The sequence below is a fragment of the Vanessa tameamea genome, chromosome 7 (genome assembly GCF_037043105.1).
Source record: "Vanessa tameamea isolate UH-Manoa-2023 chromosome 7, ilVanTame1 primary haplotype, whole genome shotgun sequence".
NCBI classification, from domain to species: domain Eukaryota; kingdom Metazoa; phylum Arthropoda; class Insecta; order Lepidoptera; family Nymphalidae; genus Vanessa; species Vanessa tameamea.
In genome coordinates this window covers 11,408,844-11,426,448 of record NC_087315.1, presented here as the reverse complement: position 1 = coordinate 11,426,448, position 17,605 = coordinate 11,408,844, and the positions used below count along the sequence as shown (strand labels likewise).

At 33.7% G+C, this 17,605-nt stretch overlaps 1 protein-coding gene and 1 non-coding gene across 2 annotated transcripts; both read right to left on the bottom strand.

The window, feature by feature from the left end:
- Positions 1-585: 585 nt before the first annotated feature.
- Positions 586-3,358, bottom strand: LOC113398318 (oxamate amidohydrolase proenzyme-like). The gene has a single exon (XM_026636983.2). It carries the CDS (start codon positions 3,332-3,334, stop codon positions 1,748-1,750), a length of 1,587 nt encoding a protein of 528 aa, XP_026492768.2. The 5' UTR covers positions 3,335-3,358; the 3' UTR covers positions 586-1,747.
- Positions 3,359-17,321: 13,963 nt separating this feature from the next.
- Trnac-gca (transfer RNA cysteine (anticodon GCA)) lies at positions 17,322-17,393 on the bottom strand. Its single transcript has one exon. It is a non-coding gene; the product is annotated as a tRNA-Cys (tRNA).
- Between the last annotated feature and the right edge of the window lie 212 nt (positions 17,394-17,605).

The following is a 17,605-nucleotide window of genomic DNA, read 5'->3' as shown; positions in this document are numbered from 1 at the left end:
ATGTCAAATACAAAGTTTTTATACATACACATCTTACTAACGACCCGACCCAGCTTCGCACGTGTGCAATTTATTACTAAATAAAATGAGATTGCGCTTATTAGATGAGAATTACGCTTAACAAGAAAATATGATATAGGTATATTTATGTAACGTTCATAATTATATATTTTTTAAAGTATGTCATAAAGGAGAAATATGATTAGTATAAAATGGGTATTGTAATTTTATTGTAAAACTTAGATTAAATTTTCTCACGGCTAATAGATTCAAATTTGGATAATTTAAGTGCCAAGGCCAAAATATTATTTATAAAAAAACAAGTAGTATGACTGCATACGACTACCTGTTTTTTTGTACGTTCATTTGAATCAGATATATCTTCAAAAGTATTATTTCAAATAATATAGTGTTAAACAAAACTTATCTTTAACAATAGTAGGATTGAGTTAGGTTAGGTTATCCGACATAAACCGAGTTCTTGCCCTCAGTAGCCCTGGTACCTTTCGGAGGGTTTCCACAGCGTGAAAAAAAATGCTTATAATATTATAAAATATGTTTCAAATACATATAGTCCCAGATCAAGGTTTTGTTAAATTTATTTAACATACCAAAAAATAATAATTTATAATCTTATTCCAAATATCCTACTCGAATTTAAATTAAATACAACATTGTACAATATAAAATAAATACAGGTCGGGGTTTGTTTTCTATTTCAATGTGACTCTATGAAATATATTTACGCTGTTTATTGCAAATTGCAATACACAACTTTAAATTTTAATAAAACCCTTAAGTAAATATTTACTGTTTAAAAACTCGATAAAAAAACTTGATTAAAAGAACCAGTATACTTAAAATAATAGGTTGGGTTAGGTTAGCTTTAAATTTGTACCAAATGTAAACATCAAGAAATTTAACATAAAACGCTAAAGGAAAACATCATAAGTAATGCCTTCATGAGTTGGATGAATTTCCGCCGTATGTATCCACCAATACGCATTTGAACAGCGTGTTCGAATAATCTCCAAACCATCTCTTCAAAAGGGACCCTCTGGTCAGGGTCTGTAAATGTCCTCATTTTCACAGGTTATTTTTTTAATTAGAAAAACTTTGTATACTGAAAAACTTAAACCCTCCACAATTGTCAATTCTATTGCCCACTGGGGGAGTAGATTCAAAACATCGTATAAAAACGTAATAAATCCACTAATTTGTCACCGGCTGGCGCTAATGCGGATAAATGGTCCGAACAGCACACTGAATTAAACTCTCAGAATAATGAAGTGGCCGCATTCGTCTTCATTTGAGAATCTAACTCGCTTTATTAGATACATATTAAGTTGTCCACGAAGTTTTGGGTTCATCCGATACAGAGTTTGTAGTGAGATTGTTTGACAGTTTTGGGTTGGATACGCTTTATTAACTGAGGTTGACAGTTCTCGTCCCTTGAAGAGTTTTTTCGTTATCATATATCATGGAATACGGCAACATAAATCAGCAACTTAAATTACTTAATCTTAGTTTGAAATTATATTGTTTTAAATTATTGGGGATTACGATCACATGGTTATTTAATTCGGATGGTGTACAGGTTATGGTACAAAACAGTCAGTCCGCTTTACTATACTTTTTAAAATAAATGCGTGTTATGTAAGTAACAAAATGAAAATTCCATGTAAACCCAAACTATTTTTACCTAGTTTAAAAACACCATGATAATAAACATTTGTGTGGTAATATTCTAAAACCCAACTGCACTACCGTCGCTTCTAGGATCAAATGCGCCTTCAAGCAAACCATTTACGTGCCTAACCAATATACCAGCTTGTCCTACAGTTCCACTATACGGAGGCAACATCACCACCCTATGACCTCTCTGTTTGAGGTATTCAATAGTCTCACTACTAAACCTGTCTTCTAAATGCAAATTATCATTAATTTCTCCAAGTGTTCGTCCATATAACCATCTTGGTGCTGAAATTGACTTTTGCAAATTCATTCTTTGAACAACATATCTGTGAAAAATGGCAGCTTGTGTTTGAGGTTGACCGTCACCTCCTTCGGTACCATAAATTATTGTTCGGCCATCATTTAAACGTGCAGCCGCTGGATTTAATGTGTGAAATGGCTTTTTCCCAGGAATTAAGCACCTAATATGGCCTTGTTTTAAATTAAACGAAATACCACGATTATGCCACAGAATGCCTGTAGAAGGTAAAACTACACCACTTCCAAATATATGATAAGAGCTCTGTATAAATGAAACAGAAAATCCTTTGCTATCCATAACCCCCATCCAAATTGTATCCCCTGGGCCCTCACCCTTTCCATTCGAAGATATTTGATTAGGGCTAATTTTGCTTGCCATTTTGGAAATCGCGTGACTCGCTAACAGTGATGGAGCATGAACATTCATATAACAAGGGTCTGTAATATGCTGGTCTCGCAAAATAAATCCCTGTTTTGTAGCCTCAACTGTTGCATGAATAAATTGACCTTCATGTTCGCCACTGATGCGTAGTTTGTCTAAGATTGCGAGAATAGATAAAGAAACTAAGCCCTGTGTCGGTGGAGGTAGGTTGAATATTTCTCCGTGTTCATGAAGTAATCTCAAAGGAGTTCGTCTAACGGGCGTGTAATTTGCAAGATCTGATTCTGTGATTGGTATACCTAGGGACGCCATGTCTTTCGCAATCAATTTCGCCAAATTACCTCGATAGAAACTATTTAAACCCTGTTGCGATAGCTCTCTTAAAGTTTTACCAAGACTTTTTTGATAAAATCTTTGACCAGTCTTAGGTACTATTCCATCTGGTAGATAAATATTTTTAAATTCCTCAGAAAGACTGTCATCTTTAATAATACTCAAAGTACCGTTTTCCTGCGAAGATGACACAGGAAAACCATTTTCTGCATATGTTATTGCATCTGCTAATAAAGTCGAAATGGATAATCTTTGGTAGCCACATTCAGATACATATTTTAATGCTTCTTCCCACCCACCAACCGATCCGGCCACAGTGATTGCAGATTTGGGCCCTTTATATGGTAATTTATCATAATCCGCATAAAATTCTTTCGTTGCTAAGCTGCCAGCTGCTCCACAAGCTTCAATCACCACCGGTTCATCATGAGGAGGAACAATGAGCCAGAAACCATCCCCTCCAATATTATTCATGTGGGGATACACTACGGAGATTGTAGCAGCCGCAGCAACCATAGCATCCATAGCAGTTCCACCTTCTCTTAGAATCTTTAACGCGCTTTGTGAAGCTAAATGATGTGGTGTTACCACCATTCCTCTGGGAGCCATATTACTTGTCTCCATTTCAAAGTCCTTGAAATTTATACAATCTGAAAAAAAAGCAATGCATTTTTATTTTATTCGATTAAGAAATAGCGAAATCTGTGTAGAAAGAGGAATTGTTTCAATAATATATAGATTAATCTTATCAAGTTATCAAATTTTGCCATAAAAAATTCCTATTTTTCCCTTTTTATACATCAGACAAGGTTTTACAAGTAAACCTGTGACCATTATACTTAGATAACTCGATAGGTACCCATATTGTTCCATATAATATTTATCGTACAGTTTTAACCCTCTAAAGTATCACAGAAAGTTTTGTCGTCAATATATCGTTAGCCTGGGCAGAATAGAGCTTAAATCTAAAATGCCTGGTTTCGCAATATAAATTTTAATGTCCCGATAGCTTCTAAACTACTCCGTCATAAATACCTAGGTTTATACCAAAAATTACTCCCTGGAGTTCGTAGGACCGTAAACTGTCTATGAAAGATAGATAAAATATAATAAAGATTAGAATTATGGTAAACGGATCGCATTATGAGTTTCCTTTACGGGAAAATACGAATTTCCAGTAAGGAAAAGATTTGAATGTAATTATCTGTTACATTCAAAGGTATTATGATTGCACAAAATATATAACGGATAAAATTTCGTTATTATTAAATCCATTTGATTTGGCCAAGGTTGTAAAAGTAATTAAATAAAAACATTTACAGAAAAGCATGGTTTTAAATTATGATTCAATGAAAACCTAATCTTACGTAATCAATAAAATAAATATACATATACATATTTTTCATTTCTTGCAAATGGGATGGCATTTAATTATATAGTATTCAATATATATTTCATTGTTTTTATTATATTATACATTTTTTACTATTAGATTTTATGATAAAAGCGATTGATAACTTAATTCAAATATTGTAACATGCTAAATGGACAATATGCGTAATACTTAGAAGGCATCAACCGTACAAATAAAAGACTGTTGTATTCATTTTTTTTTTCATATCAATTCCATAGTGTATGGTTCCAGGGCTAGGCAAAGACGTTGTTATAAATGCCTCAAGGTTATTTTGTAAAGGGAAGAAAAAAACTTTCATCGCTTTTAAAAGGATATATTTTATAATTGAAACCACAAAAAATAAAATTCTCTTGACGTTTAATTAACCCCTAGTCAGCCATTCATCTAAAGGGAAACCTTAACGATGAATTATTTTAATTTGCGGCCGCCATCTTTACTTAAGTCACATCTTTCACGACTAATTGGAAAAAAGTTTTGCGTCGAACAGTCAAACATTTCAAACTTCGTTTTAAGTAAAAGATATCAGAGAAATGTCCATTGAGTTTCAAATAACTGGCTTAATTTGTAAAAGACTATTAAAAAAACTAGTTACCGGCTCCGACTGCGGACGGGTAAAACTAATACAGATTTACCCCTCCCACTTATCCCCTTAACGTTGAAATATCCAAAAATCCTTTCGTACTGGATGCTCATATTGTAAAATAAAGTCCAAATGTCAACTTCCTAGAATAGCTAATTTTGGCTGTCAGTCAGGAAAAACCATTATATAATTATAAACAAAATAAACGATTACTTACTATATTCATACGTTATTTTACGTTACGTTTACGTTTGCCGTTAAATTTAAATCTTATGTAAAAAAAATTTTAGTTAAATAAGGCCTAATACTTTTAAAAAGATTATTATATTGTTAAATATTTCTTAGAGTGTCATCCACGGGCGGTGAGATCCATTTACTACCAGGTAACCCGTTTGCCAGTCCACTTATCTATTGTAAAGGAAAAAAAATAAAAAACTTGAATTACATAATATTAATTTTAAATTTAATCGTATTTAATAAAACTTATACACTTAATCGTCGGAAAAGAGTGACTACTGAATTCCGAACCAGCAATAACTTTAATTTAATCTTGTAAAATGACGGTTCAGAAGTGCTTCTAAAAGCCTACTCCGGTACAGTCTATTTTAATTTTGATTTCGTTACGATTATTCTTCTTTGGAAACGAAAATGTGTGCTTGTGTGTGTACTTTTGAATATTAAATTTAAAATGTGAACGGAAATGTATCTATATTGTTTACTATACACAAGCGAATAAATTCATTTCGATCTCAGCGTCTCTATCAAGAGTAGACGATTTATTTCGCACGCGCTCCAACAAGAAGCGAATTAAGGCATACGATCGTATTCCAATAGCCGTATTCGAACATAAACCACCCTATGACCCTTTTGTATAGTGGGGTGAACTCGTAAAATATGTTTTAGAGGGATGCCCGAACTGGGACATATTGGACCCAGAAACGATATTGAAAATGAAGTTTTTTGTATGCATTGAAGGGCTTACGTTGACGAAAAGGTGACGGTACTAACGTTTTCATTGTCAAATGTAATATTAGATAACGTCAGCGAAGTATATGGATGTCATTAAATGTATTTACTACTTAACTTATTCCTGATATGCATTGCAATGCATCTTTGATTATTATTTTTATAAACATTTACCCTATACAACTCGCTACCTATCGTTCTTTAATATCCCAGAAAACTTCAAAGCAACTTTTAACAACAACTGTGAAAAAAATTCAAACAAAACGTTGATATGTGAACACATTGTATATAAAAAAAGCAATGGTTTTTAAATTAAGAACCAGTGAGTTTGATACACCAACACACGCGCATAAGTCTAAACAAAACTGGCATTATTAGAGGCTGAATTACATACTTAATGGTTTTTATTCGCTCGTCCTGAGTTAAGATTGATCTTCATGCTTTACGTTGCAGAATCGGTTACATTTTGATAACCATTCCCATAACATACAACCTACTAATTAATTAAGTTTTTAAAAGAAAATTAAGATTTTTTGTTGGTTTAAAAATTATAGAAGCTTCATCTCCATTTGACATGTTGACCGTGTCTTTTTTGGTGGTTGGTGTGTAATGTTCGTGTGTTGTTACGAATAGCTAAATCAAAGTCCAACTCACTTTAAATGTGTTTATTGAAACACATAAGAAAACGGTTACACAGTTCAGTGTTAAACACAAGATAAGCACAAGAATAAAAAGTTTACAGCACAGTGGAAATATAGAATACAGGATAGAACTATAAGCAACTAATAACTAATATAGGTACAGTGCAACGTATACTGCGCGGCGTGGGATAAAGCGACGAGCGTTCAGCGTCAAGCATAGGTCGTGACTGGTATACGCTGAACCGCCGCATACGCAGCCGCGCGAGAAAAAAAGGATTTTTACTGTATTAGTAGTGTTAAAGCTGCTCCTATTAGATACAATTAATGACAAGTATTACAAACTAGTATTCAATTTTATATTTAATATGTATAACATGTACACTGATTTGATACGAGGTTAGGGAAAGAGGATTATGTATTGAAGACCAAATCTAATCGATACCTTATTCCTTAAAATCCAATAAAGTAAGTATAATTATGCTACTCACCAAATATTTAAAAAAAAAATAATACCAATAAACGCATATATGTACCAAATATTTGCTCTTAAAACAATGAAATACTACGAAATTAATCGAAAACACGCGTGTTAGCCAACACTAACACAGGTGTAGTTGGATGTGCGCGGTTAGTAGTCTTTAGTATAACAAAAAAAACAGTGAACAGTCAACAGTTTATTGTTCACATTATAAATATAGCACAGCACAATAAGTCTACATAGACAGAAGATACAGTCAATAGGAATATAGCATGAGCAAACAAACAAAAAGAAACAAGCAACGATCGTAACTAAGACGTAAGTGAGTGCAAAGCATAAAATGGAGCAAAGCAGTGCGCATCGAGATCGAGATCCCACTGAGTCTCCGCGCGCGTCGTTGCCGTTGACCGCTAGCTGCCGGGGTAGGCGGGCAGCGGCGGCGAATGAGCGAGGCGCGCGATCGTACGATCGCTTACGTATGTAACTAATATAAAAAATTATCGTCGCACGGCTGGAACTTTGTTTGTTTGTTGAGTATAATAATTTTGTACAATTATAAAAATGATATATATATATATAAAATTTTTATACATTTATATTTATTAAAACAAATAAATGTGGCGGGACGCCACATCACCCCCTCCAGAGACCGTGTTACGGGCGATAATAGTCTGGGAATCGAACGTGTCGTCCTGACCTTGTTTTAAATGTCCTTGTGTCCTTCTTCTTATTTACGCCAGTGAATGTGGTATGGGGTAGTGTGGTAGATGGTGATGTTGGTGGTACGGTTGATGTAGGTGTGATGTATTGTGGTGGTGGGGGAACGTTGGTGTTGGTAGGGTCTTGCAGCATGTAGGCTGGTTTCAGTCGGTCTACTGATACTGTGACCTCTTTTCCTCGCACCAGAAGTTTGAAAACCTTGTCACCTCTGCAAAGTACCTGATGTGGACCAGTGTAAACCGGCTTAAATAACCCATGGGCACTGTCATCCCTTAGAAAGACATGGGAAGCAGTTGGCAAGTCTTTGAATATAAAGACGGGACGGTTGCTGTGGTGGCGGGAACCTGACGATGGCAAGAGACATTGCACGTGTCGTTTAAGTCGTGCCGCGTATTACGTCACGTCCTCTATGCCATCGAATTGTGTCTCAAAGAAATCGCCTGGTAAAATAAGGGTCTCGCCATATACCAGCTCAGCGGGTGAGGCTTGTATGTCCTCCTTGAATGTAGCCCTGATACTCAACAGGACTAGTGGAAGGATTTCCAGCCAGTTAGCGTTTGCATGGCAAGTGATGGCAGCTTTCAGTTGTCTATGAAACCGCTTCACGAGTCCGTTACATGCGGGGTGGTATGCGGTAGTGCGTCGATGTTGAAAATCGGCAATTTCGGACAATTGCGCGAAGAGTGCCGACTCAAACTGTCTGCCCCGATCCGTCACGATGACAGTCAGGCATCCATATCATGCGATCCATCCATGCAGCAAGGCCTTAGCTACTGTCTCAGCCGTGATATCCCTAAGTGGTATTGCCTCTGGCCATCGGGTGAAGCGATCAACGGCTGTGAGACAATATCTATATTCCTGGGATGGTGGCAAGGGACCTATAATGTCGATATGGACAAACATAAAACGGCATCGCGGCAGCTTAAAGTTGCCTATAGGTGACGACACGTGTCGTGTCACCTTTGCACCTTGGCACGCTATACAGGAACGAGCCCACTCCCTGCAGTCCTTCCGCATATTCGGCCAGACGTAACGCTCTGCCACCAACTTGACCGTTGCATTTGCACCGGGATGTTGGCTTAGCGAGTGTAGGCTGTCGTATACCTGCCGTCGCATTGATTTTGGTACGTATGGTCTAGGAGTACCGCACGCCTCGTCGTAGTACAAGTCGGCATTGGATTCGCGGAGCTTGACTTTCCTAAGGCGTAGAGAAGAGTCATTACCACTCCGCAATTGTTGCAACTCAGGGTCGGAAAGTTGGGCGTTGGCAAGTGCAGTCATGTCGATAGGCTGAGAAATTTGCTCGACGCGAGACAGTGTATCAGCCACAACATTGTCCTTCCCTGATATGTGCCTTATATCAGTAGTAAATTGTGCTATAAAATCCAAATGCCGAAACTGTCTGGGCGAGCAATTCTCCCTACGCGTATGGAACGCAAAAACGATGGGCTCATGGTCCGTGTAAATAATAAAATTCCTCGCCTCAACCATACGGCAAAAATATTTAATTGCCTCGTAGATGGCGAGGAGTTCGCGATCATATGGTGAGTACTTCTGTTGCGAGGGCATAAGTTTTCGCGAAAAGAATGCTAGCGGTTGCCACTGACCTTCCTTAAACTATTGTAAAACTGCGCCTATCGCCGTATCTGATGTGTCGGTGATCAAGGCCAGTTTACCGTTACAGTCTGGGTGTGCCAGGAGTGCTGAATGAATAAAACGATTAAAATTTTAAGTAGATAAGAACATTATTTATGACGTATGTAACTCCTATAATAACTGAAAGTAACTTTAGTAGGAGTCACAAACTTCAGTCCTGTTATTGCATCCAAGTTCGGATCCGTGTGAAAGTTTTATCAGAGAATGGCAGACAGATATTAGTTTTATTCTGTGGACTCTTAAAACGATCAAGTCTTTCATTACGTTTAATTTTAATAAAACCTCTTTTCTACTAACTTTTTTATTATTATTTTTGTTGCTGATACTACATATTGCGTTGTAGATTTTATTAGGCGCTTTAATAAATAAAAAATACTGCTTCTTTAATGTTTTAAACTAAAATTATGTTTTTAAATCGAATAATTTTAAATATGACGTGACAATGATTGTTCTCTTCGATGTAAGACGGTAGAAGTAATAAGATCAACAGCGTAATAAATATAAGCTTTTTACTTGAAATTATTTTGATAGAGTCCTAACGTTATATTTTTTATTTAATTGAGGGCTTGCCTCCAATCTTAAAGAATAACATCAAAGTGGCGGCTTTAAATGAAAAATTTTGCTTGAAAGAAAATAAAATCTTTTTCACGTCTGATGTTTTCGACGGGATTAGTAAAATGTTACGTTTCTGTTTACCTAAAGGGTTATTAAAACATTATTATTTACTGTAGGCTCGGTAGATTTTTTTTTTCTAATTAAATATAGTCATACTTTTAACTTAATACACGTCGAGTTTCAACATTGGACCATTCCAAGACTTAAAAAAAAGGCCGACAGACAATCATTTATTACCTACATTTATATCTACTAGTGTTCGCATAGTGAAAAATTAAAAGAAAACGTGCAAATTCGTGTACCCTAATACACACGGTACACGAATTTGCATGTTCCGAACAATATTTTTTTATTTTTTTTCTATAACAACGATATCAAAACGTAGTTTACCTCGTCAAAAGCTACAAAAAAGAATTTGAAGATGGGACAAAGAGAGGAGAAACATGTTTTTTACTTATATACTAGTTTTCGCCCGCCGTTAAGAAGGCTTAAGTATTAGGTAGATAAAATAGCCTAATCCTTGGGGTTCAAATTATCTTCGTACCAAATTTTATTCAATTAGCTTTAGTGGTTCAGCCGTGAAAACGTTACAGACAGGCAGACCCAGCGTTACTTCCGCATATATAATATTAGCACAGAAATACATATATAAATAAAGTAATATTATAATATTATAATCCAATGATCATCAAACAATAGTTCACTATTTATAAAACAAACGCATAAGGTAACAGTAGACCAAAGAATAGCACAATAATGAAGTAAAACTTTAGTCTGGCGGAAATATCGCGTCCTGCTTGTGGAATTCTTAAAATAGAAAGTCCTGTGACAATTCAGAGCGTCTAGATCAAGCAGACCTTTGACTGCAACAAAGAAACTTTACTGAAAAGCTGCGCAAACATCAGACTGAAATGCACAAATAAAAATTTAAAAGCGAATTTTAATTGTCATCTATATGAAGTTCTATCGTAATTATCAAAATCTTAGTACAATTATCTGGTGGTGAGCTCTGTCCGTCTCTCAACTCCTTCCAAAGAGCAATTCTTAGTATTATTGTTTTTAGAGACACCTGAGTTCCCAATACTGATGAGGCACTAGAGATGTAGGAGTTGGTTAAATTTTTTTTTTTTATTCTGGCTTTTATTTGTGCCAAGAGGGCACAGACTATTTCGCCTATGTCACGTGCGATGGTTAAAATTTCTTGCAATGACAATGTCTATGGACGGTGCTGACAGCTTTCCACTAGGTTACCCATTCGTCAATATACCATAACATAAGTATATATATTGTAATTATAATAAAGAACTGGCAACTGTTAGCGTTATTCTGTTTCATTTTATATAGTAATGAAAATATGAAACCTACCAACGTTTCCATCTATTTGATTGCTTATCCATAAACTTTTCCATTACCCAAATAGACGGTGAAGGATATTCTTTCATAAAAGTACTTCGAAATTTAATATTACACTATAAAATTTTGTATTCTAAATTCGTATAAATATTAATAAAGTTGAATATAAATACGACTTTATTTATTTATGTATTTGTTCTTTATTAATTGTTTTAATTATTAAAAATGTCAATTATTGACATCAACTCAGATAGTAATAAAGGTCACGCTTGTCACGTCTATAGTCTAAAATAAGGGCGGATGAAACTGCAAAGCACTACGAATGTCATAGATTACATTACATTACATTAACAGCCTGTAAATTTCCCACTGCTGGGCTAAGGCCTCCTCCCCTTTGAGGAGAAGGTTTGGAGCATATTCCACAACGCTGCTCCAATGCGGGTTGGTCGATACACATGTGGCAGAATTTCGTTGAAATCAGACACATGCAGGATTCCTTATGAAGTATTCCTTGACCGCCGAGCACCAGATGAATTATAAACACAAATTAAGCGCATGAAAATTTAGTGGGTTTGAACCCGTAATCATCGGTTAAGATGCACGCGTTCTAACCACTGGGCCATCTCAACTCTTGTCATAGATACAGACTACATTTTAGCAATAGATAGTGTTATTACATCAAAACAACATATTAGTAGTTTTCATTGATATTATTAAGAAAATATTTTAAAATATATTTACTTTTACTTTTTTAAATGACTTTTAATATATTAATGACACCGCCCATCATAATAAATTATTTAGTTTCATATTTTTGAATTAAGAATTATTTATTTAATAAAATGACTATATTTTATGTATATGACTATGAATAATATAGTTATTACATAACTACACGAATAATACTCATAAGTCGCTCATGGCATGAAAATCGACCATAACAATTATAATTTTTATTTTATGAAAACGTATTTCGAACACGTTTTCTACGTTAATAGCATTAAGCCTCAATCGACAATACCTAAAAAATAATTTAAAAATCCAATTACTATACAAAAAATAATCGTTTGAATAGAAGAGGAAAATTGTTTTGTCTTTGCCTCTTTATATAGATTTTGAGATGATTTATTTGAGATTATTTTTATTAACAACTTGCATGTTCGCCACCGTACATAAATTATCAATTTAAATGCTTAGTCTGAAGTGTGCGCTGTCCCTAAGACATAGGACAAACAAAATTCGATTTATTTACTGCCGTCGGACAGCCGGTCTCTTTATAACTCGGCTCTTATTACTTTTGAAAAGCAAAAACATGTTTGCCACTCCCAACTTTCTTTGTTACTCGTTTCATACCTTCCTTTATATTACGTTATCGGACCCAATCTGTGTTTCCTCGTTTTGATAAATTGGATTTATAAATTATAATTTTTTACATTTTCAAGGAATTCTATTACCCCGACACTCTGATTCGTTTAACTTTTTATCGAAACTTTTTTATATTTAAATTTTCTACTACCTACCTAGCCTGATACTTATTGTGATAAAGTTTTAATTTATTATTAAAATTGGACGTTCATACGGATCAATTAAAAATCGTTTATTTTTTTAAGACTATAATTCCGAGAATGTAAGATACTATTCTGACAAAATAGACAATCTTCAAATTCGCTGTTGTTGCAAAACTAAAGATATACTTCAGAAAAATCAAAGGTGGGTTAATTAATAGTCTCCGGACATCCTTTGAAAAGAATTAATTATCACCGATGTCTTTTCATCTCGAAGTTCAAAGAGTCCAAAGTCGATTGGTACACTAGAAATTTTATAATCTTATTGTGATGTAGCGCTTTGACAACTCTGAGAAGCCTTTGCTTAAGAAAGGAATATTAAGTAGGCTTTGACCAGACGGCCGGATGAAAGCCTTATACAATTACTTATTCTAATACGCTTATATTACTTATACTGGCACATGCTACAAATATACCTAGTTAGGAATTACTGACCGTTTTTATTAAAAGAAAGCAATCCGTTTAAATAATATTTTATAAGTATTTTTTTTCACGTTTCTTCAACGGTTACTCGAAAATAACTAAACATATGTTTTATTTATTTATTGAAAACAACAAGCAGATCTCTATTTACAAAAGTAACGGATTCAAGATAAAAATAATAACTTCTGACTAAGTTAACATTAATATACGTATATTTTTAGACTAGCTGTTACCCCCGGCTTCGCTCGCGTAGAATATGAATATATTTACAAATTAACTTAAAATATTACGTAAATTTAAGATCTCTTTGTATACCACATTGGTGTGTATTTCAGCCCGTAGGGTAGAATGTCCAGAAACGCTTAAATGCGAATCAACTCATTTTTAATCGGTAGCCAAGAAATAAAATTTTGTGCTTCTAATTTAAAAAAATGACGGACTTCCAGACTAATCCATATAAGAAATGTCAACCCCTATTAACCCCTTACAGGTAGAATATCTAGAAACACTTAAATACGTATTTACTCATTTTTAGTCAGTATCTCAAAAATAAAGTTTCATGTTTTTAACTTAAAAAATGACTGACTCCCATAACTCTATTTCCAAAATTCGCTCCTTAGTGGGTGTCATGATATGTTAGTTTTAAGTATACATACTAAAATATAAGTTTTATGCTTCTAGTCCTAAAAATGACATTACTTTCAACAACTTACAACCTTTGATCCCCCTTTACAACCCCTTACAGTACTTTTTCCAAATGAAAAGTAGCCTATGTCCTTTCTGAGGCTCTAGACTGTTTGTGTACCAAATTTCATTGAAATCGGTCAAAGTTACTTTCGCATTTATAATATTAATATTAGTAAAGTATGGATATACAATTAAAATTAAGATAAATATCAATTTTTCATTAAAATTGTTTTTTTGTTATGATATCAGTAGGCGGACGAGCAAATGGGCCACCTGATGGTAAGTGGTCACCACCGCTCATAGACAATGGCGTTGTAAGAAATATTAACCATTCCTTATATGACTAATACGTCACCAACCTTGGGAACTAAGATGTTACGTCCCTTGTGCCTGTTACACTGGCTCAATCACCCTTCAAACCGGAACACAACAATACTGAGTACTGCTGTTTGGCGGTAGAATATCTGATGAGTGGATGGTACCTACCCAGACGGGCTTGAAGCCTTACCACCAAGTAAATTGTAAAATTACAATTACATTATTTAAAAAAAAAACTAAAATAAAATTCAGTAAAAATACATTGAATGCCAAAAAACAGTAAAAAGAAAATATAATTAAAACAATAAGAAGAATAATAATTATAAACTTGGCTTAATGATAATGTTTTAAATTAATTCAAAAGAAATAAATACGAAACCTTTTAAGATGAGGGGCGCCGTCTCTGTGAGTGCTCGGGGGCTTCTGCAAACATAAAATGCAAATAAAAAAAAATGTGAGCACCTAAAGCCCTATTGTGTCCCATTGCTGGGTTAAGGCTTCAAAGCGGTTTGATGGATATACAGATCATATCAGAATTTCACTCGACGCATCGGTACAGCAAGAGTTTCTGTACCGTCGAGCACAAGATGAATTGCAAACACAGGAACATTAGAGGTGCTTGCTGGGCTTGAAGCCGCAGAATCGAGTGTTCAAACAACTGGACTATAGGAAACATCATATGGGTACCCATGTGGTTTAAAAGTCGGCGCACTTGGTAATTATTTTATTTAGGATCTCTAAGATTTTCTTAAATATATCTTTATTTTGACATACAACATACCCAATTTCAGCAAATCTGTTGAATATACTCAATATACTATCATTGAAGCATGCTTTTCACGGTTTTGTTTCTTAATATTTACGCACCTTGAAAGCCCGATTTTATCGAAAAAAAGCACCCAAAAACGTGTAGACTTTGTAGTTAGGCTTTTAATTTATACTCGTTTATTTATTTTATATTTCCCTGTAATATATTTAACCATTATTAAAGCATGTCGAAACGTATATTATAATCATTTAATTACTAATTTAATGAGCATAAATATTGTGTTTAAATTTAACAGACAATTTATCACATTCTATTCTATATTCAAAATGTCTGACCCATAGACAAGATCGACTATCCTTATTCACGAGAGTCCAGAGGCATGTGGAGCATTATTACGGAAATTGCGTTTACCAGAACAACCTCTCAACGCCAGTATATATGCATTTTACTACTAATACGGTCTCAGAAACTATTTACGTTGAAAATACGACCTTAATATATTGTAATTAAGGTTAAAATCTCATGTCGTTAATTTCACCTCTTGTCATAACATAAAAGGCTTTCTATGTAGTAATCTATCTAAATCTTATAAACCTTACATTAAATAACTCATACATAAAAGTAATAGATTATCTGGTATAAGAAAATTGAATTTGTTTATGACCAATATAATTAAATCTCATTACAAATATAAATACCGTACATTTATTTACTTCACAGCTGATTGACGGGACAAGACCTATTCAAAATTATCTTTCGTAAATTAAATCGAAAACATAAAAAAGCTTTTCATTGAGTCAACTTTAACTACGTACCTTATAATTAAAACCATTTTACCGTAAATAATTCTTACATAGTCCATAAAATAATTTAAAAAAAAAAGACTTTATGCCTTGCCTGAAATCTTTAAAGATCGATTGAGTCATTTCATAATTATATACGAATACGAATTTTTGCCAGCGTCTTTTGTGGTCATTTTATTTCGAGTGATTTGAAATAAGTTCCTAGTCGTTATACATTTTTGGAGAGCTGATGAAACAGTTATGTTTTTAAAATAATCTGCAGGACAAGTTTCATAACGATTTTTTTTGTTTTCAATATATTTCTGTGGGAAAAAAACCAAAAAACAATTGAAATAATATCTTTTTACGTCTCGCATTATTAAATTTGGACCGATAATTATTTTTTTAATATTGACAAATAACCAGCGTTTATTCGTTTTTATAAATCAGAAGAAAAAAATAGATTTTAATTGATACTTTTTCTAAATACATTTTTGAAGTTGCATTTTTGACTTATTTTGAAAAAATCTAAAAAGCGTTATAACTCAAAAATGGTTCACTTTTGCATTATGCACATGGGGGTTAAAATTATCGCAAATAATCACCCCTATCACCTCCTAACGGGAATACGTCGAATTACCAATAACCCTGTATAATGTATATAATAATAATAACATGATTTTAATATTGATTTATCACTAAATTTCAAAATGTTTTTTTAAAGATAGATTACAAATTAATATTTAATTATTGACACCATTTATATACTATCCATGTAGGTACGTTTCTACCTTCAACAATAAATTATATCGTCACAGCTTTATGTTTGGCAACATATTAGTACTCGTGGATATATTTATAGATACATCATGCATCATTTGATAGATATGAAAACAATGAGGTCATTGACCTTATTGAGTGTAATTAATTTTATCGATTAAAATGATATGTGTATACTATATTAATTTGGCAAACTAAATCCCTTAGAGATAAAAAATAATTATACATATAAATAAGGTAGATTTGTATCCATTCGACCAAATAGTACAAAAAATGTTCTTTAAAAAATTAACACCCATTGTAGGCGTTTAGAGAGCAAGTAAAAATGGCGCATGCATGCGCGATTTACAATGTAGCTGGCATGCCTAAAGGCTATAACCCGATAAACAGAAATAAATTGGTTAAATCGTTTACAATATAGTTTCGACTTAAATATATGCACATAAGGCTTAAAATGCAACTGAACTTTTAGTAAAACATTTTCGGCGTATTTTGCAAGCCCGCGGCAGAATTGTGACGTGCATTTGTTTACTCGCGACCGCAACATGCCGAATTCGCTAACGAACTTATTATTCGAAATTCGAATGCCAGTCTTCAGAGCTTTGGACACGTTATTTATGTTTATAGGAAAACGCTTATTCGCGTTGGCGGTATTACTGCATTTTGCATTATATAATTATTTAGTTTTAGTATCTATATATTGAGAATAAGGTAAGTAGGAACTAAACAAAAGTTTACAACAGAAACATGTTAAATTTACATCTAAAAGCTTGCTATTGTATATATGATATTTATACAAAAGTGCCACATTTACAGAAAAACGAAACAAAAAAAATACAGGATAATAAACAAAAATAATTTCTTAGGGGACACCCGGGTTTGAACCGGGGACCTCTCGATCTGCAGTCGAATGCTCTACCACTGAGCTATATCCCCACTTGACATGAATGGTGAAATTAGCCTTCTAGTATTAAAGTGATGAGATTTTATATTTATTAATTAAACAATTATAATATTGTACAATAAAAGAAAGAAATTAACATTTATATTGAAAAAAAATTTGTTGACAAATAAAACAAATATATAATACTATGATTTTTAAACTACTTAATAATAAAAATAAATAAAATTCATTTAATTTTAAAAAG

Bases quoted from the DNA above. Each gene is read 5' to 3' on its own strand.
- LOC113398318 (XM_026636983.2), bottom strand. From the start codon at position 3,334: ATGGAGACAAGTAATATGGCTCCCAGAGGAATGGTGGTAACACCACAT.